This window comes from Macaca nemestrina, chromosome 1, assembly GCF_043159975.1.
Source record: "Macaca nemestrina isolate mMacNem1 chromosome 1, mMacNem.hap1, whole genome shotgun sequence".
NCBI classification, from domain to species: Eukaryota; Metazoa; Chordata; class Mammalia; order Primates; family Cercopithecidae; genus Macaca; species Macaca nemestrina.
The window spans coordinates 171,158,913-171,182,635 of NC_092125.1; the positions used below are offsets into that span (position 1 = coordinate 171,158,913).

The window sequence follows — 23,723 nt, forward strand, 5'->3', positions numbered from 1 at the left end:
TCCAGGGCTCAAGGGATCCTCCCACCTTAGCCTCCTGAGCAGCTGGGAATACAGGGGCACACCATCACGCGCGGCTAATTGTTTTATTTTTTGTAGGGATGGGGTTTCACTTTGTTGCCCAAGCTAGTCTCAAACTCCTGACCTCAAGTTATGTTCCCCTGATCAGCCTCCCAAAGTGTTAGGATTATAGGCATGAGCCACTGTGCCCAGCCCACCAGTGTTTTTCATTTGCTTGTTTATGAACCAGCATGTGATTTGTAGCAGATATTTTTTGGTTCATAAAACTTTTACTGCCAAATATTTTCTAAAACCTTTAAGTTAAAAAACATAGTAAAACAAAACAGAAAGTCTCTGAGTGATATAAGTTCCTAGTTGGTAGACTGACGGGGCTCTATAAATAGATCTTGTCTATTGGATGAAATGGAGAATCTTCTTTCCAGTATGATGGGCATTGCCCTGGTGTCCAAGAAAGTTATGACCACTCATTCCGTTGGTTGCATAGTAATCCTCATTAGGTAGTTATCGGAGCCCTGGACCTTGCTCTTTAATGAACTGCATCCTGAATCCCTTACCTGACTATGCTACCACGCTATAACCCCAATCTTGTTCCCTTCCATCCATATGTGAAGAACTAAAGCAGTCAGATGAAACCCAGATGGGATGTTTATTGGAGAAAGAAAAGATAGTTAGCTGAATTCATGCTCACCTTCTTAAACCATGTTGATAGGGTCACTTAATTCCTCTGACTTTTCCGCTGAATGTTTAGTGTCCCAGCACCCAAGGTTTAGGAGACACTGAGGTTCATGTTAGGGTAAGAAAGAAGCTTGAGGTAATATGCAATGCTGCCCTCTTTCCCCTTTTTTACTTCTGTTGGGAATTGATTTGTTCTTCACCAGGCCTTATCCCTATCCTGCAATATATTGATTAAGGGTAGATTTAGAAGGCATACTGCCAAAGTTCAAATCCTGGCTCTGCCATTTAGCAGTTGTGTTACTTCAGGCACAAATTATTTAACCTCTTGGTGCCTCACTTATCTATTAAATACATCTAATAATAGTACCTACCTCATAGGAATGTTTTTAGGATTAAGTAAGTTCATGTATTTAAAGTGCTTATCACAGCTCCTGGCTCCAAGTAAGTACTAGTGTGTTTACTGTTACCATCGTTTTCATCATTATTGGCAATTGTGAGACTCTTAAGAGTGTTTTTGCAGAGTTAAAATATTAGGTGTCGATCCTCTTTTAAAATGTTTGCCTCTAAGGACGTTGACCATTCCAGTTCCACCCCTACACTTGTCTAAGCTAGCAGGGGGCAAGGGTTTTTTGCTATTGGTGGAATGTTTTAATTAGCATAACTCTGTGTGTTTGTATGTGTGTGATTTTAATAATTCACAGTAGTGCATTTAGATTGGGGGACAGTAACCTATATTATTAAAATTCTTTTGCAGTTGTATATGATTGTAAATTTTATTCTTTTTCAATTAATCTGATTTTAGTTAAAATAATTACTGGAGCATTTTAGTTACACTAAACATATTTCACTAGTACAACTACATTATTGTTTAATTATACTCCTACAAACGTACTGGGAAATATAAGGACCATGTGTTTTTCTTTGGGAAAATATGTTTGCTGATCTGTGAAGCAATGAGGACTCAATGGCTTTTGGAAAACATCTCTCTCTCCTCTTACTACAGCACCAATCCATTATTAAATATAAAGGATGGGTCAAGCCCAGTGCCTCACGCCTGTCATCCCAGTGCTTTGGGAGGTTGCATAGTAATCCTGGGATTACCCCCATCTCTACAAAAAGTGAAAAAATTAGCTGGGCATGGTGGTGAGCACCTGTAGTCCTAGCTACTTAGGAGGCTGGAGTGGGAGGATTGCTTGAGGTCAGGAGTTCAAGGCTGTAGTGAGCTATGATCACACCACTGTACTCCAACCTAAAAAACAGAACAAGACCCTGTTTCTTATTAATTAAAAAAAAAAATAGATAAGGGATAGAAGACCAATACAAACACATCTTGTCTCTCACTCTGATTATGTGATTATAACCATAGCAACCACTGGCCAACTAGCCCACAGTGGAAGGAAATCTGGTGGCTCAGAACTTTCTATGCTTTATTAAAGATTTGTGATTTTTTTCCATAGGAGATTTACAATAGGAGATTGCCTGCGTCAGCTTAATATTTTGGAAAAGTAAATGATTTTTGTGTCCCAGGAGGCCACGGGTTATCTGATTATAGGAGAATTGGGTATCTGTGACCAGTGTAATATTAAATTCCTTTTTCCGCTGCTCAGAATTAGTTTCTGCAAAAGTTTATATGCATAGATAAGTATACATACACACATTAGCCTTAGTGAAGTAATTATTGGGCAGATAAAAGGAAAATGCCCAATTCAAATTATAGAAATATAAATATGCACATATGTGTATGTGTATATATTAATGTACACACACACACACACATATCTGCATACATACCCATTTATCCAGAGGAGAAGATACATTGGAAAATTCTTTTTATTAAGCCTTAATACAGTTAAAAACTAGTATTTGTTTTTGTTTCCTATTGGAAAAGCTCCAGTGGTATTATCTTCCCCCCGCCCACCCCCCCACCCCAGATGGCGTCTCACTCTGTTGCCCAGGCTGGAGTGCAGTGGCACGGCCTCGGCTCACTGCAAGCTCCGCCTCCTGGGTTCATGCCATTCTCCTGCCTCAGCCTCCCTAGTAGCTGGGACTACATGCGTCCGCCACTACGCCCAGCCAATTTTTTGTATTTTTTAGTAGAGACAGGGTTTCACCGTGCTAGCCAGGATGGTCTCAATCTGCTGACCTCGTGATCCACCCGCCTCGGCCTCCCACAGTGTTGGGATTACAGGCGTGAGCCTCCGCGCAGCCTCAGCGGTATTATCTTAATAGAAATATTGCAAATTCATATAATTACTTTCTTATTGATGTAAAAGAAAGCAACATCTTATAAAATTTTTTCTTACAGGCTGGCATGTATGAAGCAGTTAATGAGGTTTACAAAGTACTTATTCCTATTCATGAAGCTAATCGGGATGCAAAGAAACTATCCACAATTCATGGTAAACTTCAAGAAGCATTCAGCAAAATTGTTCATCAGGTAATGATTCCAATTTCTAGCTTCACTATTAAGGGAAAAAACTGTCTGAAAGCATTAATGTTGTTTTGTACTGATGTCAAACTAGATCCAGTGAGATGACCATTTTAATCAGACTACCAATGAACGGTCAAAATGATAGTTCGTGGCCAAAGCAAAGCTCAGTAACTAAAGTAATGGTGATCATTATAAACTATCTGCATAGTTTTTTTTTTCATTTTTGAATTATTAATTAGCAAGTTTTAAAATATTGTGATTTTTGTTTCACAAGGTAGATCATATTTCAGCTTTTTAAATTAAATGATGTGAAACTAATAAACTACTAATATTTTTAATGACTGCAACTGAACTTTATGTTTCCTAGATGTTTACATTCAATCATCCTTTGATATATTTCTAATACAAAAAATATTATTTTGTGAAAATAATGAATAAAATGGTTGTCTTAGTGTATATTTAATTCTAATAGTATTTCATTACTTTATAGTTCATTATGGAATCTACATATTATCACTAAAATTAGAATCAAATTAAACTTAGTTTTAAAATGAAGTACACTACTAGCAGTTGATTTCTTTGAAACTAAATCCTTGGCTTCATTGAAATACTGCAAAATATCCTATCGAGTCTCCTCCTCCTCCACTTTTCTGTTCCCTTCCCCTTGCTACCCTACTATTACCTACTGCTGCCAGTGTCAAAGGAGGTGGAGTATGACTATCCACTTTTGTATTCAGTATTAGTCCTACTTTGTTACCTATCAGCTTGATCTCTTCTTTTTTGCAATGAATTAAGCTGTTCTAAATGAACTGATTAATCTGAAAAGCCTTTGACAGTCTCAAAACAGGGCTGCTATCCTGTGAAGTCAGGATTTTATTGTCATCTATTAAAATGTTAAAGTCGAAAAATATTGATTAGGTTTCATGACCATAACAGGTAGGTCTTTTAATAATCAGTTGTACATATACTGTCACAGGAACCTCAAACCAGTTTCTAGAGCTGTAAATTGCAAATTATAAATGTTAGGTCTGGCACATTTAGCGCTAGTCGTTTCTGAGAAACTTTCAGCCATTTTTGTCATTGGCATTTGAGCAGAGTTGCAATTTGTATTTTAATTTATCCTGGATACTTAGTAAAGTGCAGCTCACATTAGTTAGAGATCACTTAAACATGTAAATGGAACAAGCAGCTGGGTCTCTTTCCCTAAAATTTGTACTTTCACTTAAAGTTTTTAAAAGGCAAAATTTTAGCCACTGGGTTTTGACCAAGCAATTTATGAAATTATTGCAGGTCTTAAGTAAATGAATATGCTGTTTAAAATATCCTGCTGTCTTCTATTTGTGGAGAAGAATTTATGGTATATGGTGCCTTTGGCCTTTTTTGTTCTTTTTAAACAGTTTTTTTATGACTTGCCCTTTTTTACTTTTTATTATACAGAGTACTGGCTGGGAGGTAGGTAATGTTTTAGTTAGTTAAAGACACTAATAGATTGATTTTATAAGATTTCTTATGCCAATGCTTTGCCCACATGTGCTAGCTGTGGGCATTCTGTTGCTATCTGCTATCAACTGAATTCATTAACCAAAGAAATTTTGTTAAAATATTGTAAGTTATTTTAAGAAATATCTTATTAAGAGGTTGTAGGCAGTGCATGGAAATCCATATGTTACACTAATGAGATTCTTTGGTAAATGAGCCACTTTGTCATCACTTTAGTTTTTATCCTTCAATTTGAAGCATTTCTCTCATCAACATTTATACACAGATTTCTTTTTTTAACCATATTGTTTCACCTCATTTTACAGAGGTCGATTTATGTGTTATTGCTCAGAGGTGTAAATAGAAAATACTCTATTTCATCTGATCTCAGATGGCATCAATTACAAAACATACTAGTATTTTATATGCCTTTAAGAAAGGAAAAAAAAAAATCCCTGTGTGTTAAGCCAAGATATCCTATTAGTTGAAAGATGAATACCAACTATAAAAGCATTAAAATGTGGGCAAAAAAAGTACATTTTAGAATTGATGAGATGCTGTGTAATTTGATCTTGAGTCTCTTCACCTTGACTATAAGCACTACTGGGGAAAGAAATTCACTTTACTGGGGAGAGGGATAAAGAAATTAAGAGAACTTATAATTTAATTTGACCTCATATTCTGAAAGCATTTGATATATTGTTTGATAAGACTACACATGCTTCCTTTTATGTAGTAGTTAAGACTCACAAAAAGTTTTATGTAAATACAATCTTACCTGAAAAAAATGCCAGGAAAAATTAATTACCATTATTTTAAATGTTTTTGCAAAGTAAATAATTCTATAAAATATGCCCTAATTTATTTTGATGAGGTAAAGCAAAGTAGTAATAAGTCAGGTTTATTTAAAGCTAGGTATATTTGTGAAGTTGTGTGCTTTGCCTTTCACTTGTTGTCAGATTTATGTTGATCGAACAGCTTAGGCTTCTCTTTTTGGGTTTGCATTGCAATCCTTGTTTTAAGCCCCAGATAGAAAACCCTGGGAATAAATATTACTACTGAGTTTTCCTCCATTTCTGAAATACTACCCAAGTCTTGTTTTTCTTTAGATGAAGCCAGTACTTTTATAAATCTACCTTAATTCTCTGTATATGACTGTATTAATACTCAAAATATAATCCTCATTCCTATGGCTCAGTTAAGACATACATAAAGAGACTTGCCATGGTTATCTATGAATGATGAAACTCCTTATAAATTTCCTAACTTGAAATATAATTAGTTGAAAATTAGGCCTAAAATAACATATTGAAACCTCTGAGCAGTTTATTACTAGTTTCCGTGATGCTAAATCGACCCCTGAAAGGTATAATTTTCACTGGTTATGACATTAATATCATTCTGTCATCATGTTTATTGCATGGTAAAAGTCTCACAGACTTTATTTTCTTGTTTATATACTTGTCACTACCTTTTACTGGACCTTTAGCTTTGTAGCTGCTAAATTTGTTGCACGTTTGTTTTTTGCTTTTCCTTTGTAAAACTTAAATGGATGCCTGCATTTAAAAAATGTGTTTTCTACCATTTGCTGCTTATTTGTTTTGAAATTTCTGTAATTAAAATGCTTTCTGTTTTCTCTTCTCTCTTGTCCCTGGTTGCTGACCCTACTCCCCACTTTTACTATTGTCTATTGTGGTAAGTTCTATCTTGTGGATATTTTTCTTTTTGACTCTATGAAAACTTCAGTAGTTTTGTTTTTTCTAAAAGCTATGTTTCCTAGCTAATTTTCTAGTATTCTGATAGAACTCTCACTGGATTGAAGTCCAGTAAGGATAATCTGTATATTGTAGAAAGGCTCTTTGAATTGATAACTTGCTCCACAACTTATAGGAAAACCCCATCTGGGCTTATATATTAGTCACATGTTTCATGTTTTTATTGTGCTCCTTGATTTAGTACAAATTATTTGAGTTGGCAGAGCTTTTAAGGGTGTGTGTGTGTGTGTGTGTGTGTGTGTGTGTGTGTGAGAGAGAGAGAGAGAGAAAGATAACTCTAAAACTTAGTATTTTGGTAAAGTATTTACCACGCAAAATAATAAATCATGAACCTTTCAGGAATCATGTGACTGTTATCTCCTCTGGTAGTTTCAGTTCTTTAATGGCTGTTTAGTGTTCACTTTTATTTTTACTTTTCCCAAAGTCTTTTTGTGTTTCTCAAAATAGTAGGAAGTAAAAGCATGTTTGTTGTCTTTCAAAATGTTTGTTTATGAGATGGGGTCTCACTCCATAATTCAGACTGGAGTGCAGTGGTGCAATCACAGCTCTCTGCAGCCTTGACCTCCAGGGTTCAGGTGATCTTCCCACTTCAGCCTCCCGAGTAGCTAGGACTGTGGGCACATGCCACCAGCTAATTTTTTCTATTTTTGTAGAGACAGGGTTGTGCCATGTTGCTCAGGTTGATCTCAAACTCCTGGCCCCAAGTGATCCACCTGCCTCAGCCTCCCAAAGTGCTAGGATTATAGGAATGAGCCACCATACCCAGCCTAAAAGCATGTTTTGAACACTTCTTTTTTATGATGCATATTTATTTATTTTTAGCAGAAAAAGAAATGTTAAATTTCTATATGAAAATTTTTATAACCACTTTCTATGTTATGTATGTATATGTATTTATTTTTGTAATTATGTTTGTACCAGCCTGGACAACATAGCGAGACCATCTCTACAGAAAGTTAGAAAAATTGGCCAGGTATGGTGGTGTGCATCTGTACTCCCAGCTACTTGGGAGGCAGAGGCAGGAGGATTGCTTGAGCCCAGGCATCAAGGCTGCAGTGAGCTATGATGGTGCCACTGCAATCTAGCCTGGACGACAGAGTGAGACCCTGTCTTAGGGTTAGGGTTAAAAAAGAAAAGTTTGTTCAGTTATCAAATAGTGACCAATTTGTATTCAGAAGTACACTAATACAAGTTTAAATTTTTCAGAAAAATCAAAACCCAAGCAGTGATAACATAGTCATGTGATACTTTTTTTTTTCCTTCAAAGATCACAACATATTTATTTAAAGACCACCACTACTTTAGTAAAGTATATCTTACATTTTTCAGAAAGGCTAGAGAAGATCTCTACTAGATCACTAAGAAAATATAGATTACCCTAACTTTTGAGATTGACACATGAAAAATAAGTATATCTTAACTCTCATTGTTGAACTGAATGGATATGAATATGAGCCAGTATTTTGGTTTTTATATGTTTAGAAATACTGGCCATAGTTCTGGCTCAGTGGCTTCTGTTGGATTTTTATTTTCTTCAATCCACATTAAAGCTAAATGAGATAAAGTAACACATCCAAGCAATTAAAAGACAAAACAGGATTAGAAACAGCAAATTATTGGCCGGGCGCGGTGGCTCAAGCCTGTAATCCCAGCACTTTGGGAGGCCGAGACGGGCGGATCACGAGGTCAGGAGATCGAGACTATCCTGGCGAACATGGTGAAACCCCGTCTCTACTAAAAAAATACAAAAAACTAGCCGGGCGAGGTGGCGGGCCCCTGTAGTCCCAGCTACACAGGAGGCTGAGGCAGGAGAATGGCGTAAACCCGGGAGGCGGAGCTTGCAGTGAGCTGAGATCCGGCCACTGCGCTCCAGCCCCGGCGACAGAGCGAGACTCCGTCTCAAAAAAAAAAAAAAAAAAAAAGAAACAGCAAATTATAATGAGCAGGGGGATCAACTCTGAAAGAAGGAAATGAAATAAAAATTCAAGAATAGAATATAGTGAAAACAAGTACTTTTGGGTAGTTGAGTGGGTAAATGTAACACTTTAAAGAAGAAAGAACAGGTCAGGCACAGTGACCCACACCTGTAATCCCAGCACTTTGGGAGGCCAAGGTGGGAGGATCGCTTTAGTCCAGGAGTTCAATACCAGCATGGTCAACGTGGCAAAACCCATGTCTCTACCAAAAAAGAAACAACAAAAATTGCCGGGGCATGTACCTGTGGTCTCAGCTACTTGGAAGACTGAGGTGGGAAGATTGTTTGAGCCAGGGAGGTGGACTTTGCAGTGAGCGGAGACCACGCTGCTATGCTCCATCCTGGGCAACAGAGCGAGACCCTGTCTCAAAAAAAAAAAAAAAAAAAAGAAATCAGAACATTGTAGGTGTAAAACATCCATGAGCCTTTACCTCGGGAAGGTAAAGTTAGATATGAAGAAAGTTAAGGAAAACATAGTAAATGGGAAGAATCTTAATGTCTCTAAGAGGAGATACTTTCTGGTAGTTAGTGACTCCCTGATGACCCATATAGACCCATAACTGAGCACCTGATAATATATGCCATACCACTGATTTTTTTCTGCCCCTTATGCTACTTTTGAGAAGAAAAAAAAAAGATATGAAAGCCCAGCATGGTGGCTCACACCTGTAATCCCAACATTTGGGAGGCCAAGGCAGGAGGATTGATTGAGGCCTGAAGTTTGAAACCAGTCCAGGCAACACTGCAGGATCTCATCTCTACCAAAATAAATAAATAAATAAATAAATAAATAAATAAATAAATAAATAAATAAGCTAGGCATGCCCCTGTGGTCCTAGCTACTTGGGAGACTGAAGCAGGAAGATCACTTAAGCCCAAGAGTTTGAGGTTACAGTGAGCTATGATCACACCACTGCACTCTAGCCTGGGTGACAGAGTAAGACTCTGTCTTTTAAAAAGAAAGAAAAATATTGACAGCAAATATTTACTATGTAGATGATATTAGATGTGGTTTCTTTTTTCGGTACTGGGACATAAAATGGTCAGATAGGTCCTTCTGATAAGAAATGGAGTACAATATATCTTGGAAGAATGTGTTTTGTCAGTAAGCCACCAACCTGATTTTTATGCTGAAGTATAAAGGATATGCAAGCATGCAAAAATAATTGCAGTAGAGGATGGAACATAGAGGAAAACAGAACATAGGGAAGGAGGTAATCCTCAAAAGAATTTATTGAGGAAATTTGTAAGAATTCTCAAGAAAACACCAGAGAAGTGGACGATAGTTCAGGGGTTATACTAATGTCCTGGTGTTAATACCAGTATATATAGAATATGGGGAACATAAAGCTTAATTAAGAGCTTGAGGCTCATGCCTATAATCCCAGCACTTTGGGAGGCTGAGGTGGGCGAATCACCTAAGGTCGGGAGTTTGATACCAGCCGGACCAACATGGAGAAACGCCGTCTGTACTAAAAATACAAAATTAGCCGGGCATGGTGGTAATCCCAGCTACTTGGGAGGTTGAGGCAGGAGAATTGCTTGAACCCGGGAGGCAGAGGTTCGGGTGAGCTAACATTGCACCATTGCACTCCAGGCTGGGCAATAAGAGTGAGACTTCATCTCAAAAAAAAAAAAAAAGAGTTTGGAGTCGAATGTCAAATATATTAGAGTATAACTTCCCGCTCCACCACTTACTAACAGTGTGACCTTGGGCAAGACACTTTTCCTCATCTATAAAATGAGGGTGAAAATAATGGAATCTATCACATAAAGTTGTGATAAGAATTGATATAATACATATAAAGTGGTTAACCAGTGTCTAGCACATAGTAAGTACTCAAAAAATGTTGAAGGTATTTTTGTTGTTAATATGATTTTATCATCATTACTATTAGAAATCTTAACAATATTTAGTTAATAAAATCTAAGAGGTTTTGTATTTCCAAGTTGAGATCTGCAACTAGAAGTGAACTGGTAAATGCTCTTTAAGAGGAATAAACCTAGTAGAAGGAAAGACAGATCACCATTGTGTGAAATACTGGTATGCCTATATGGAAATCAGTTAACTTAAAGGAAGCATAGTGGAAAACAACTGGGAGAGGATAAAAGAAGTTAGAGAAATGATGTCACTGTGGAAATACACAACTAGTCCAACGGAATGTTTCTTGCTAAATAAAGACAACAAAAGTAAAACAGATTTATGATATATTTGTCTTATAAGAGGTTTGAACCATTTAGAAACATGGTAGATGGATTTCTTTGTCCCGGACATAGTTTTATCACCCAGAGGATTGTGGAAGCAGTAAGTAGTATTGCTAAGGAAGAATAAGCTGTATTGTGAGGAGTGATAGAAAGTTCAGAAAGGATTCATAACAGTAAAGAAAGGTAATGCTAGAAAAACAGGCTAATTTATAGGAAAGTTTTTTATTTTTATTTTTTTTAATTCAAAAGAAAAACAGGTATCATTCTGTGGTCCAAAGCTCTGAAGAGGAAACAAAGATGAAGTGATGTTTTTCCTGCAGGCGAAGCAATATGACTGTGCTTCCATGAAGCGTACTTCCATAGTAGTTTGACACTAGAGGAGTCTAAGTTGAAAATAGTCAAATTCTCAGCCTTTCTTTCTCCCTAGCCTCATCCCCTGCTGCTCTCTCCCCCACTCCATTCTGCACACAAACATTTATTTTTAAATATCCAGTAACTCCTTGTAGTTACTTCTCTAACCTTATCTCATCCTATTCTACCTGCTTGCTTACTCTGCTCCAGCCACACTGCCTACCTTCCTGTTCCTCAAACACACTCGGTAGGCTTTAGCCTTCGACTCTTTGCACTGGCTCTTTCCTCTGCCTGGGATGCACGTCCGTCAGGGATTCACATGAATGTCTCCCATCTCCTTCAGTCTTTGCTCAGATGAAACCTACCCTGACCACCTTCTTTGTCCCTTTTGTTCACAGATTTATCATAAATACCTAGAACAGTTTGCTGACACATAGTGGGCACTCAATAAGTATTTGAATGGATGAATGCTTTCCCTCATATTTGTATCTGCCTTCCCCCCACCCTCTATCACAGTGTTCCTTCCTTCCCTTTCCTGTCTACTTGGCCATTTATTTTGAGTAGAACCCTATGTGTTACCTCTGTTGTGACTTAGCTGCAACAAGATTAATCTTTCCTTATACTTCTTTTTAGTATAGCATATATCCCTTCGTTTTGTAATTGTTTGAATACATTTTTTACTCTCTTGGGAAGCAAATCTAACTTATTTTTACTTTCCTATTACTGAAGATGAACGGTGGCTAACATAGTAAACACCCATTAATTTTTTTTCTTGAACCAAATGTCATTGTGAGATAGTATAATAAAGAAGTAGGTTAGTTTTAAGCTACCTTAATAAAATTCAGTGTTCAGATTCAAGGAGACATTGAGCCCACCAACACACCTTCATTGGTCAGATCACATCAACAGTATTATGTTTATATCTGGGATATCACACTTTAAAGGATGGCATTGAAAAACTAATAAAATGCCAACAGAGTAGAAATTACTGTCATATGAAGATTGAAAACTGGAAAGTTTAGCTAAAAGGAACAAGTCCTAATTGTTATCTTCAAATATTTAAAGGGCCACAATATTGAAGAATTGGAATATTGTTTTAAACTGGAAACCTCTGAGAGGAGGACAGCCAGAATAGCAGCATATTAATATTTGTGGGTTTAAAAAGTAGGAATGGACCCAGCGTGGTGGGTCACACCTGTAATTTCAGCACTCTGGGAGGCTGAGGCAGGTAGATCACTTGAGCCCAGGAGTTCAAGACCAGCCTGGGCAGTGTGGCAAAACCCCATCTCTACAAAAAGTACAAAAAATTAGCTGGGTGTGGTGGTACGCTTCTGTAGTCCCAGCTACTCAGGAGACTGAGGTGGAAGGATCGCTTGAGCCCAGGAGACAGAAGCTGCAGTGAGCTGTGGTCACACCACTGTATTCCAGTCTGGGTAATGGAGTTAGACCCTGTCTCAAAAAAACTAAAAAATAAAAATAAATAAAAAATAAAAAATAGGAATGTATATGTATATATGTATATGACATGTTTTGAAAAATCAAATTTTTAAGTAATTTTCTTTTTTTTATTTTTCATGCAGTGCCTTTATTACTTAAGTCAAAATGTACTATGACTTATGGTTTTAATCAGAATTTTAATTGAATCATTTAATCTATCTAGATGGATTAATTTTCTGTAGAAATCAGTTAATTTTTATGTGTGTTAAATTTTGAAATAAAGTAACTAAAAAAAATGTTTTTAAATTAGAAACCTCAACTTTCTTTAGCTCCAAAGACATTTTTCTTTAAAATTTTACATGTTTTTGACCAAAAATGTAGGGATGTTTTTCATCCCTATACCTTTTTTTTTGGTATTATAAAACTGGTAAATTAAGGATTAGAGCTTCCCAATTTGCTTAATTATGTGTGGCATTTCTAGCTTATTTTATATGCCCTTTTGCTTTTTCAGTATAGGGAAAATAAATATAAGGCAGATTAGGCTTAAAGAGAATTCAGAGGTATTTACTTACTTGTAATGTGCATATAGGCACCACCAGAGAATCCTAAAGTAATTTTGTATCTAAATGGTAAAAATTAGCTGAGAAAAGTGGCACACACCTGTAATCCCAGCTACTCAGGAGGCTGAGGTGACACTTTTTAAAAAAACATTGTAAAAATTGCATAGAAAGTGTCCAAATACTTATTTTTATTGAAAGAATTTGTCTTCTGATATGCTGTGTGAGAATTAAAGTGACCTTAATGTACTTTGTACCTGACATGAATGTGTAGTTAATGCATGCCAATGGGTGGTTTGGGTGCTTTAGAATAGCCAAATCATCTCAAAAATTTTTTACTTATTATCTTTCACTCATATATTTTTTCCCTTTCTGTTCCATTTTTAGTAACTCTTCTACATAAAAATTTTTTACTGGGCTGGGTGCAGTGGCTCACACCTATGATCTCAGCACTTTGGGAGGCTGAGGTGGGTGGATCACCTGAGGCCAGGAGTTTGAGACCAGCCTAGCCAAAATGGTGAAACCCTGTCTCCACTAAAAATACAAAAATTAGCCAGGCATGGTGGCTTACGCCTGTAATCCCAGCTACTCGGGAGACTGAGGCAGGAGAATCACTTGAACTTGGGAGATAGAGGTTACAGTGAGCCAAGATTGTGCCACTGCACTCCAGCCTGGACAAAAGAGTGAGACTCCATCTAAATAATAATAATAATAATAATAGTGTATTGGCACAGGGCTGCTAATTGTAGAATTTTTGCTTTAGTGCTTCTGGAGGGTCTTGACATTTACATTGTCTGCTCTATGCCAGGTGCTATCTTTGACTCCTAACTTACACAATCTCATTTAATATTTGTAAAGAGGTTATATAAAGGCTAATGCTAATTTAAAAATATGTAAGTGTTGTTTAATTAATTTGATCTAGTATGCTCTAGTATCAGCACAATTAAGACAGTTTATGTTATATCAAGCATCTTTTCTTGCAATAAGAAAAATGAGTTAATTTATCTCAATTATATAGATTTTAAAAACGTAGACCAATGTGATGGAGGCACTTCATACAAACTCTGAAAATATTATATGCGATTTAGTCACTTGTTAGTAGCCCTATTTACATAGTTATTTGTTAGAAATAATGAAAAAAGAAAGACTTTATTTTGTTTAAACCTTCATTTAAAATATTCTAATTTTGAATTAAAACTTTTTGCAATGTTTTGGAAATTTTATGCTGTAACAATCTAAACATAATGTGAAAAACAGGAAGATTTCATATTAAAGTTTCTTCATTTTCCTAAACCTAGGATGGTAAGCGGATGTTTGGCACCTATTTTCGTGTTGGTTTTTATGGAACCAAGTTCGGGGATTTGGATGAACAAGAATTTGTTTACAAGGAGCCTGCAATAACCAAACTTGCAGAGATATCTCACAGATTGGAGGTGAATGCTGTGGTGGTTCATAAAATGTCATCTTTAGTTTGTATTCTCTCTGATGATTAGACTTTCAGATCCAGATCTAATCATTTAATAAGCCAGATCTTGCCAAATAAACTACTCTGTTAGAGAATAAGGATTTTTAATAGTTACAATAATACTCTTTCAAATCTTTTATGGCAGCTATAAAATAGTAATACTGTTTATTTTTTGAGACCATTTTCACACATATTTTGGAAACCCCTGTATCCTTCAGAATTACTGCGACTTATGGAGAAATATATAGTATAATCCCACATTTCGTTGAAAAAGAGTAGGTAATAATTCAACTAGAACCAGAACCCCAAGAAATTTCTGACCCAAGCATATTATCTCTTTGGCTTAACTGGTTCCTGGTGAGATATCTTTAGAATGTAAAAGCCTGAAATCACACCTTAAAAACACTTCCTTTAACCTTTATAACTTCTTAATTTTCACCATAAATGATTGAGTTTCATATTTACTGGGCTAACCAGTTTTTTTCTGTTATAGTTGTTCTTTCCAACCTTTCTCTGTTTTTGTTACTCAAAGTATAGTGGATGGACCAGAAACATTGGGATCACCTGGGAGATTGTTTGAACTGCAGAACCTCAGACCCCACCCCAGCCCTTCTGAATCAAAGTCTGCATTTTAACAAGATCCCAGGAGATTTCTATTTACAAAGCAGTTGGAGAAGTAGTACTCTAGGCTTGTTTTTATTCTCACTGATGTTAATTTCTTGATGTTATATTCCTATTGGTGACTTCTCTGGCCAAACTGACATAAATTGGCTCAAACTGTTACTTTTTATTTTTCAAGAGGTTAGGTGTAAGTCTTGGGAAATATTAATTGAGACTGTATTTATCAAACTTACTCAATTATAAAAATCACCTTTGGGAGAGCAGTGGGGGTTTCTCCTTTGAAGATTCAAATTCGATTTTTCCTTTTGAATAGCTTCATCCTTTGCCCACGCTGCTACTCAGTGTCATGTGGAATAGTCACTATATTCTTGACCTAAGGTTGCCTTTTCAAAATGTAAACCTATATGAACTTCAACAGGTCAATGCTTTTATTTGAAAATTCTGGGCCGGGCGCGGTGGCTCAAGCCTGTAATCCCAGCACTTTGGAAGGCCGAGGCGGGTGGATCACGAGGTCAGGAGATCGAGACCATCCTGGCTAACATGGTGAAACCCCGTCTCTACTAAAAATACAAAAAACTAGCCGGGCGTGGTGGCGGGCGCCTGTAGTCCCAGCTACTCGGAGGCTGAGGCAGGAGAATGGCGTGAACCTGGGAGGCGGAGCTTGCAGTGAGCCGAGATCGCGCCACTGCACTCCAGCCTGGGTGACACAGCGCGAGACTCCGTCTCAAAAAAAAAAAAAAAAAAAATTCTGGGATTAAAAAAATAGTTCCTAAAAATGGATGTTTATTCATTGACCCATGATCTGTAAAAAGCAAGCCACAACAAACTCAGTAAAACTAAGATTTTTATACATCAACAATAATGAGTTTCTTTTGTCTTTGCTTTCTGTTCCCTTTTGTTTCTCTTGAGGACTTCTTGTGGAATCCTGTGTTTTTATTGGAGAAAATTGTTGTTTTCTGATATTTTGTGTTATTTAAAGTTTGTGGATGGGAATAATGTCAAATAAATATGGACCGAGACCATGCTAATTTATAAGCTAGTATAATTTTTATAAGCCTAAATCATTATGTTTTAATTATTGATATGATTGTACAGAATGCACTCATTCTCCTAATTTTGCTCAGGAGTCACCCTCAGGCCTTCTCTATTTCCCAATCTCTTTAACTTCATATAAAATGTTTCTTTTTCTTTATTGTAGGGATTTTATGGAGAAAGATTTGGAGAGGATGTGGTTGAAGTAATCAAAGACTCTAATCCTGTAGACAAGTGTAAATTAGATCCTAACAAGGTATAGTTGATTCGACTATGATGACATGTAGGCATCTCTTTGAGATCCTCTGTGCAATTTTAAGAAGGACTAAATGATGACTTAACAGTGAAGAAATGAAGGACTTTTTTCTTTCCTAGGCGTATATTCAGATTACCTATGTGGAGCCATACTTTGACACATATGAGATGAAGGACAGAATCACCTATTTTGACAAAAATTATAATCTTCGCCGATTCATGTACTGTACACCCTTTACTTTAGATGGCCGTGCCCATGGGGAACTTCATGAACAATTCAAAAGGAAAACCATTCTGACTACATCTCATGCCTTTCCTTATATTAAAACAAGGGTCAATGTCACTCACAAAGAAGAGGTAAGTCCATAAATGAGCAAACAGCATTAGTGAAGCAAATATATTCAAGCCATGTAACAACAACTTAGATGTACCAGAAGATATGTACTATCCCTTACACCATAACATATTAGAACTTTACCCATTTTTGAGTCCTTAATTTTTTACTTCTTTTCTAAGATCCTAATTCACCCCCAGCTTTTTCTTTAAAAGGTTGATTTTTTTTTTTTTTTCATTTGGGGATCCAAGTTTGGAATTTTATTGTTACATAAAAGTTTACAATTGATTTTTTTTTCTGATTTCAGTTGATTATACATAAAGTTCATTAAATAGTATTCAGTCAGTACACCAATTTAACAGATGCTCTTTTACTCAGATCATCTTAACACCAATTGAAGTTGCTATTGAGGATATGCAGAAAAAGACACAGGAGTTGGCATTTGCAACACATCAGGATCCTGCAGACCCCAAAATGCTTCAGATGGTACTCCAGGGATCTGTAGGCACAACAGTGAATCAGGTTAGTGCTTTTTGCTAGCACTGTATGATTTAAGCTGTAAATATGATTTGGGATAATTTCAGATCACAAATAATTGTTAAGTCAAATGAAAAGCATCTACCTTCTCTACTGCCTATATTTTTCTATCTATGCATTCTTATATATTCTATTAAGAAGGAATCAATTCACTTAAAATAATATTTCCTTAAAAAGCTTGTGCTAAAAGACTGTGATCTTTAAAACAAAGACTCGTTTTCAGAGCTGTGCACATATATGTGAACCTCTGCTATGTTAGGTTCTCCCTGATGTTACCTTCCCCAGATCTCCTTTACAATAAGTTGTGAGGATTACATAAGTGACATGGAATCATTTTTTTAAATTTGAATAATATAGTGACACAATAAATTACTGTTCTTTTGTCATATGCAGATTAGAAGCCATCTCCATTAGTCTTTGTGATTGGTTCATTAAAATTATCTTGTTGATGATTTTAGGCATGGCCCCAGTCTTAGGAATATTCCATGATAAGGGAAAATTCAGAAAGGCTTCAAGTAAGATTTCCTTTACCATGTCTTAACTACTTTTCAGATTAAAGGAACAAAGCCAAAAAATGCCCCACCAAAACTGAAATAAATACCTTAAGGCCTTTACCTCCTAGAAACATGCTTGATTTTAAGGTTTTATCTGCAAATGATGTAGCTTACAAAAGATATCTTCTTTAACACAATGTCCGGAGCACCTTTGGAATACTGAGGGAAGCTGTTTTAGCAAAATCAACTCTGATAATCAGCGGACTGGCAAATGTAGTAGCTTGACAACTTTTACATCCAGGATCCATTTTAAAATGTGAAAAATACAAAGCAAAATACATTAATGAACACAGTAGTCAGTCCTTGAGTTCCTGTTCTGTTTCTTTGAAGAATAAACTAATAAGAAGTTAATTGCAGTAGATAAGAATGTAGAATGAAATTAGAAAATACTGAAACAGTCTGTCTGTGGAGTTTTAATATAGGCGTAGGCACATATGTATTAAGCTTAAATGTAGCCATGTCAGTGCTAAGAAAAATCATTTGAGTAAATTCTGTCTCTGTGATTTTAGAGATAACAAAAAAAAACCAAAAAACACTTCTTGTTTTATTTTCTTATTTTGCAGGGGCCTTTGGAGGTTGCCCAGGTTTTTCTATCTGAAATACCTAGTGACCCAAAGCTCTTCAGACATCATAATAAACTGCGACTCTGCTTTAAAGATTTTACTAAAAGGTATTCAAGGCTTTCTGCATCAAGATCTTCAAATTGAGACTGTCCAATACCACAGTATGACATAAGGGCCTTAAGGAACTATTGAAAAGAAAAAATAGGCCAGGCACAGTGGCTTACACCTGTAATCTCAGCACTTTGGGAGGCTGAGGCAGAAGAATCATTTGAGGCCAGGAGTTTGAGACCAGCCTGGAAAACAAAGCAAGACCCCCTCTCTACGAAAAATATTTAAAAATTAGCCAAGTGTAGGTTGTGTACCTGTAGTGTCAACTACTCAGGAGGCTGAGACAGGAGAGTCGCTTGAGCTAGGAGTTGGAGGCTGTAGTAAACTATGATTGTACCTGCACTCCAGCCTGGGTGACAGAGCAGGAGCCTGTGTCAGAAAGAGAGAGAGGAAAAAAAAGAAACAGAAAAGTGGTTGACAATAATAAGTAATCTGTGTAGAATTTACTATTCTTTAATAGCATATACTTATTCCCCTCTCCCACAACCCTACCATACTCCATAGTGCCGTATATTTAATTTTAAAAATTAGAAAAGCCAAGACTCAGGAAATTTTATTAACTTGAAACTACTATTAGACTATTTATCTTAAAAGCTACTATTTATTGTGAATCTTCAATATCTGAGTTTCTGCTTCCTTCCCCCGAGGGAACTTACAAGCAGTAAACTTGGGAGCAAAAAACTTGTGTTCAGATCCTGACCTTATCATTGATTGTGCTTTTCCAGGTCACTTAATTTCTATGATCCTGCATTTTCTAATCTATAAAGTAAGGATAATGATATCTACTTTATCTATAAGGAAGCTGTGCAGATTAGGTGAAATAATTTATGAGTGTGTCAGTCCCCAAGACTGTCCCCAATTTCAGTGATTTGCTAGGAGGACTCACAGGACTCAGCATATAGTTATACTACTGGTGCCTGTGATTTATTGCACTGAAAGAATACCAAGTAAAGTCAGCAAAGGGAAAAAGTGTGTGGAGTGAAATCTGGAGGAAACCAGGAGCAAGCTTCAAAGGGTCCTCTGCCAGTCAAGTCACATAGGACTTAATTCCTTCAGCAATGAGTTGTGACAGCAGGTGTGAAATGTGGGAACCTCATTGGAGACTCAGTGCCAAAGGTTTTTATCAGGGTCTGGTCATGTAGGCACCCTCTCTCTGACATGTACCAAAATTCTAGACTCTCAGAAGGAAAGCAAGTAATTCAGCAGGTGAACTGTGATAGTAAAAGAAAGAAACCTGTTTCCTGCTTTTAGAATTGACTGATTTCTGGGGTTAATTTTATTATTTGGGAGGTTTAAGAAAACAACAACAAAATACACCCTACCATCTTTGTAAGCCAGATGATTATGGAACAGTACATACTTCTTTAGGTCATAGACATTTAGTAACAGGCAATCAGGTGCTTTGTTTCTTGCTTTTGTTTTTGGAATATTTTACCATGACTACAATTCTTAAATGTCCTCCTTTTGTATACATTTACTATAATGAATTCCTGTAGTCAACAGGTCTCCTTAAGTGTTGCTGTCTGTAGAGGAGGTTTTCTCCTTTTATATTGCAAAAAACAAACAAGAGGTCGGGCATGAGTGGCTCACGCCTGTAATTCCAGCACTTTGGGAGGCCGAGGCAGGCGGTCAGGAGTTCAAGACCAGCCTGGCCCACATGGTGAAACCCCTCTCTACTAAAAAATACAAAAATTACCCAGGTGCGATGGTGGGCACCTATAATCCCATCTACTTGGGAGGCTGAGGCAGGGAGAATTGCTTGAACTCGGAAAGTGGAGGTTACAGAGAGCCGAGATCATGCCACTGCACTCCAGCCTGGGCAACAGAGCGAGACTCCGTCTAAAAAAAACAAACAAACAAAAAAAACGGAACAACAGCAACAAAAACTACATAATATAAACCTTACAAAGGAGTTATAGGCAATACTACATTTTTAATTTTTGGTGTTACCATTCAGTATGGTAACTAAATAGTATGCCTTTATGCATATGTATTTTATAATAGTCATACGTATAATCTTAAATTATTTTTCAATTAAAGTTTAAACTGTTATTCTAGTGGTTATATTCTTCAAATTAATAAACTGTAGTCATAATATACTTATAATCTTAAATTCTTATTTTTTAATTAGAGTTTAAATTATAATTCTAATGGTTACGTTATTTCCTAAAATTAATATACTAGAATTTAAGTTGAATTTGAATGTGGTATAGTTTATACTACAATGTATCTTTTTCTTTTGTTAAATTAAAATTTCCAGCATGAGATGACTGAGGCACAGTACCTGAACATTTTTTGTTTTAGAGACAAGGTCTCACATTGTCACCCAGACTCTGTAGTGCAGTGACACAATCACAGCTCACTGCAGCCTCAAACTCCTGGGCTCAAGGGATCCTCCTACCTCAGCCTTATGGTATGCACCACCATGCCTGGTTATGTTTGGTTGGATGGGGGGTTTTGGTAGAGATGAAGTGTTGCTATGTTGCCCTGGCTAGTCTCGAACTCTTGGCCTCAAGCGATCCTCCCACCTCAGCCTCCCCAAGTACTAGGATTACAGGGAAGAGCCACCATGCCCAGCCTACATGAACATTTTTATTGGCTCACAATATGTAGTACATTCTAAAAAGTGTCTAAGTACAGTTGACCTTGAATAGCACAGAGGTTGGGGTGCCAATCCCTTGTACAGCTGAAAACCCGTGTAAACTTTTGACCCCCCCCAAAACTTAACTAATAGCCTGCTATTGACTGGAAACCTTACTGATAATATAGTCATTAGGTACATAGTTTGTATGTTATATATATTACATACTGTCTTCTTACAATAAAGTAAGCTAGAGAAAAGAAAATGTTATTAAGAAAATCATAAAGAAGGCCAGGCACGGTGGCTCATGCCTGTAATCCCAGCACTCTGGGAGGCCAAGGTGGGTGGATCATGAGGTCAGGAGTTCGAGACCAGCCTGGCCAAGATGGTGAAACCCCGTCTCTAATAAAAAATACAAAAATTAGCTGGGCACAGTGGTGGGCATCTGTAATCCCAGCTACTCGGGAGACTGAGGCAGGAGAATCACTTGAACCCAGGAGACGGAGTCTGCAGTGAGCCAAGAACACACCACTGCATTGTAGCCTGGGTGACAGAGCAAGACTCCATCTCAAAAAAAAAAAAAACGAAAATCATAAAGAAGAGAAAATGTATTTTACTCTTCCTCAGTGGAAGTGGATCATCATAAAGGGCTTCATCCTCCTTGCCTTCATGTTGAGGAGTCTGTGGAGGAGGAGGAGGAGGAAGAAGTGGGGTTGATCTTGCTATCTAAAGAGTGGCAGAGGCAGAAGAGGTGGAGGAGGTATCGGGAGGCAGAAGAGGCAAGCACACTCAGTATAACTTTACAGACATATTTTTTTTTTAAATTTCCGTAGGTTTTTGGGGAACAGATGGTATTTGGTTACATGAGTAAGTTTTTTTTGTTTTGTTTTGTTTTGTTTTTTGTTTTGTTTTGTTTGAGACAGAGTCTCGCTGTGTTGCCCAAGCTGGAGTGCGGTGGTGCAATCTTGGCTCACTGCACCTTCTGCCTCCGGGTTCAAGCAATTCTTCTGCCTCAGCCTCCTGAGTAGTTGGGATTACAGGTGCCCACCACCATGCGCGGCTAATTTTTTTATTTTTAGTAGGGACAGAGTTTCATCATGTTGGTCAGGCTGGTCTTGAACTCCTGACCTTGTGATCCGCCTGCCTCGGCCTTCCAAAGTGGAGTAAGTTCTTTAGTAGTGATTTGTGAGATTTTGGTGTACCCATCACCCGAGCAGTATACACTAAACCCAGTTGATAGTCTTTTATCCCTCATCCCAGTCTTTTATCCCTCATCCCTTCCCACCCTTTCCCACCAAGTCCCCAAAGTCCACTGTATCATTGTTATGCCTTTGCATCCTCATAGCTTAGCTCCTACTTAATGAGTGAGAATATACAATGTTTGGTTTTCTCATTCCTGAGTTACTTCACTTAGAATAAATAATCTTTAATCCCATACAGGTTGCTGCAAATGCCATTTACTCATTCCTTTTTATGGCTGAGTAATATTCCATCATATGTATACACCATAGCTTCTTTATTCATTGATTGATGGGCATTTGGGCCAGTTCCACATTTTTGCTATTGCAAATTGTGCTGCTATAAACATGCATGTGCAAGTATCTTTTTCATGTAATGACTTCTTCTGAGTAGATACCCAGTAGTGGGATTGCTGGATCAAATAAATGGTAGTTCTACTTTTAGTTCTTTAAGGAATCTCCACACTGTTTTCCATAGAGGTTGTACTAGTTTACATTCCCACCAACAGTGCAGAAGTATTCCCTTTTCACTGCATCCACACCAGTATCTTTTTTTTTTTTTTTTTTGGTTATGGCCATTCTTGTGGGAGTAAGGTGATATTGCATTGTGGTTTTGATTTGCATTTGCCTGATCGTTAGTGACGTTGAGCATTTTTTCATATGTTGGCCATTTGTATATATTCTTTTGGGAATTGTCTGTTCATGTCCTTAGCCTACTTTTTGATGGAATTGTTTGGTTTTTTCTTGCTAATTTGTTTGTGAGTTCATTGTAGATTCTGGATATTAGTCCTTTGTCAGAGGTATAGATTGTGAAGATTTTCTCCCACTCTGTGGGTTGTCTTGTTTACTCTGCTGACTGTTCCTTTTGCCATACAAAAGCTCTTTAGTTTAATTAAGTCCTACCTATTTATCTTTGTTTTTATCGCATTTGCTTTTGAGTTCTTGGTCATGAAATCTTTGCCTAAACCAATGTCTAGAAGGGCTTTTTCTGAAGTTATCTTCTAGTATAGTTTCAGGTCTTAGATGTAAGTCCTTGATCCATCTTGAGTGGATTTGTATAAGTTGGGAGATGAGGATCCAGTTTCATTCTCCTACATATGGCTTGCCAATTATCCCAGCATCATTTGTTGAATAGGGTGTCCTTTCCCCACTTTACGTTTTTGATTGCTTTGTCAAAGATCAGTTGGCTGTATTTGGGTTTATTTCTGGGTTCTCTATTCTGTTCCATTGGTCTATGTGCCTATTTTTATACCAGTACCATGCTGTTTTGGTGACTATGGCCTTATAGTATAGTTTGAAATCAGGTAATGTGATGCCTCCAAATTTGTTCTTTTTTTGCTTAGTCTTGCTTTGGCTATGTGGGCTCTTTTTTGGTTCCATGTGAATTTTAGGATTGTTTTTCTAGGTCTGTGAAGAATGATGGTGGTATTTTGATGGGAATTGCATTGAATTTGTAGTTTGCTTTTGGCAGTGTGGTCATTTTCACAAAATTGATTCTACCCATCCACGAACATGGGATGTGTTTCCATTTG

The 23,723-nt window shown here is 37.1% G+C and overlaps 1 protein-coding gene across 15 annotated transcripts in view; it reads left to right on the top strand.

The window, feature by feature from the left end:
* The window catches only part of LOC105495176 (dedicator of cytokinesis 7), a 234,095-nt gene that overhangs the window by 196,456 nt on the left and 13,916 nt on the right, over window positions 1-23,723 (top strand). For 10 of the 15 annotated variants that reach the window (XM_024797039.2, XM_024797041.2, XM_024797042.2 and 7 more), the window contains 7 exons: window positions 2,999-3,130; window positions 4,562-4,576; window positions 14,211-14,336; window positions 16,188-16,277; window positions 16,397-16,633; window positions 16,989-17,132; window positions 18,265-18,371. In XM_024797039.2, coding sequence (XP_024652807.1) covers window positions 2,999-3,130; window positions 4,562-4,576; window positions 14,211-14,336; window positions 16,188-16,277; window positions 16,397-16,633; window positions 16,989-17,132; window positions 18,265-18,371 — 851 coding nt within the window. Of the gene's footprint in view, window positions 1-2,998; window positions 3,131-4,561; window positions 4,577-14,201; window positions 14,337-16,187; window positions 16,278-16,396; window positions 16,634-16,988; window positions 17,133-18,264; window positions 18,372-23,723 lie in introns of all 15 variants that reach the window. The other 5 variants (XM_024797040.2, XM_071092112.1, XM_011764451.3 and 2 more) reach the window with 1 other exon arrangement.